Below are 2,447 nucleotides of genomic sequence, written 5' to 3'. Positions count from 1 at the left end.
GAGGACACTCTCTCCAGAGGGGATGGGAGGGTGCGGTCTCCAGCCCTGGGGAGAGAACCAGGTGCTCCTGTTCTCTACTTGGGAACCTGGCAGGCCACCTGACTCCCGGCCACTCGCTCTGTAGTCAGCACCCAGCTCAAGGGCACATCCTGCCCACCCTGGAGGCCAAGAGCCGCTCAGCCAGGCGGGCGGGCCCTTCATCCAGCTGCTTCTCAGAACAGCTCCTGACCTGCCTTCCTCACAACTGCTTGTCTCACATCATGACCCTACTACGGCTCACTGGTCCCAGAGGTTGGGTCCACAAGGTCCCAAACAAAGGCTCTGTGTGTGTGTGTCCTGGTTGGACACTTCTGTTCTGGCCCGGGGAAGTCCCATGCCACCGCTGACAGGGCCATCGACTGGCCCTTGGTTCAGGTGGCCCTTCTACCTCCTTCCCTATCACAGCGCCTTGGAATGATCCTTCCATGTCCCTGCCACCGGGTTGACTTCCTGCCTGTCCCCTCCCACTGCCCCCAGTACTCCTGCTTGTGACCCTTGAATCACCGGGCTTGTTCTTTGCAGAGGTGCGTGGCACCCTCACTGTTGGGCTCAGGCTCCTGGCCTGAATGTTTTCTGTGCCCGCTGACCAACTGTCAGCTCCCTGAAGACACGAGACCTGGGGTGAGCTCGGAATCATCCCCAAAGGCTCACGTGGGGGGAGATGGGTACAGCCATCCTCACTGGGTGACTCAGGGGCACTCATGTAGCCCACTGGGGAGAAAAAGGCAGAGGGAGTCTAAATTGGGCCCCTATGTTGGAATTGATCTAAAAAGCAAACAACCCCCAAACGAATCATCATAAGGACCTCATCAGAGCTTGGAGCGGCTTTTCTAAATCAGGCAGGAGACAGCCCACTCTGTTCTCAACTCGGCCAGCACTTCCGCCTTCCATTTCAACAGATGCACAGCCCAGACATGACGCCAACTGTTTCTCAGGTGGGCCTCCGGAGTGGACGCCCGGTCATAGCTGGCGTTCCCAGGGACCGCAGGTGACGGCCCGTGGGCAGTGAAGAGGAAGAGGGCCCAAGCAGCTGGACCTTGCAAATTCACCACATGGTGAGCGTCGCTTGATGGTCACCCAGGGTCTGGGGGGTGGGGACTGCCACCACTGGGCGTCTGATGCAAACCCAGCCCCTACGCCTGAAGTACACCTTGGCAGAATGGGGCCGGCATCACAGATCATTTTCCGTTTAAGAGGCCACGTGCCCCACTGTTCCCTGCCTGGAAACCAGGACGACCTGCCCCAAAATGGGCTGTTTCCCCCCCCCACAACAAATGACTGCTCTACAAACAGCTGTGCAAACATTACTGCCACATCCCCATCGGCGGAGCGTGTGGAGAAACGGCTTGGCTGCCTGCGGAGGTCGGAGTGCTGGCCGACACACCTCTTGCGCCTGGTGCTGTGGACGGGGCCTTTACCCCGGCGTCTCCATGCCTGTTCGCCAAGGCTGCTGCCCGTGAGGAACAAGGAGGCAGGACAGGCTCCCCAAGACCACCGGGATGGGCAAGAGCCCGCCTTCAGAATCCCACGCACCTGGTCCAGAGCTTCTCAAACTCCCGGGGCGTGAGGGGGATATCGAAACCGTAGAGAGCATTCTTGATGTCCCGTCGCCGGAGAATGCCACGGCCCTCACTGTCCGTTTCTATGAAGTTCTACATGAGGAGAAGGGGTGGTCAGCTGCCTGGCAGACATCGCCGGGCCCTCCAGAGGCATGATTTGGAACAACCCAGGGCTTTATCTCCCGTGACCACCTTGTCCAGCCCCAGACACCTGCACCGGGCCTGTAAAGAAGGTGGCAGGCGCGGGCATGGCCCCTGAATGGGATGTTTCTGGGCAATGAGTGGTGTGGGCCCTTGGGCCTTTTCCTGCATTTAAACATGACAGAAGAGAAGGACCAGCCGGACTTGCTGGAGACGGGAGATGGGTGTTGGAGGTGCTCACGGGCCAGCGGCATTGGCCCTCTGTCTGTGAGAGGCGGGATGAGGGTCTTTGCATGATGACAAGGGGATATGGGACCACTTGAATGTCCCCAAGGGATGCGAAGGACAGCTGAGGATCGAGGGGGCATTGAGGAGGACCAGGGGCTATCCCTGCCTGATGCTTCCTCAGAGGGCCCTGAGAGGCAGGCCCAAAGAGCATGTGCTGGCGTGGGCAATACCTCCGTGCCACCCCACTTCAACCCCCTTGAACAGTCATGCTCTTTCTGGAAGCGCAGGGTGTGTGGCTGGAGATGGGGTCACCGCAGATAACATGCGCTAATTTGGGATGAGGTGGCACTGGGGTAGGGTGGGCTTTAAATCTAGTATTAGTGGGGCCTTCAAGAGAGTCCCGCAGACAGACACACAGAAGTGCCCAGGCAGCGTGAAGACGGAACTCGGAGAGCGGGAATGGCACGGCAGGTGTGAGGG

The 2,447-nt window shown here is 59.4% G+C and overlaps 1 protein-coding gene across 1 annotated transcript in view; it reads right to left on the bottom strand.

The window, feature by feature from the left end:
* Positions 1–2,447, bottom strand: part of EFCAB6 (EF-hand calcium binding domain 6) — a 253,365-nt gene that overhangs the window by 75,977 nt on the left and 174,941 nt on the right. The window contains exon 22 of the mRNA XM_045290796.1: positions 1,573–1,691. Coding sequence (XP_045146731.1) covers positions 1,573–1,691 — 119 coding nt within the window. The remainder of the gene's footprint in view (positions 1–1,572; positions 1,692–2,447) is intronic.

Source organism: Echinops telfairi, unplaced genomic scaffold (assembly GCF_000313985.2).
Source record: "Echinops telfairi isolate 266 unplaced genomic scaffold, ASM31398v2 ScPeMD7_2;HRSCAF=8, whole genome shotgun sequence".
Taxonomy (NCBI): Eukaryota; Metazoa; Chordata; class Mammalia; order Afrosoricida; family Tenrecidae; genus Echinops; species Echinops telfairi.
This window is presented reverse-complemented; position numbering and strand designations above follow the sequence as displayed.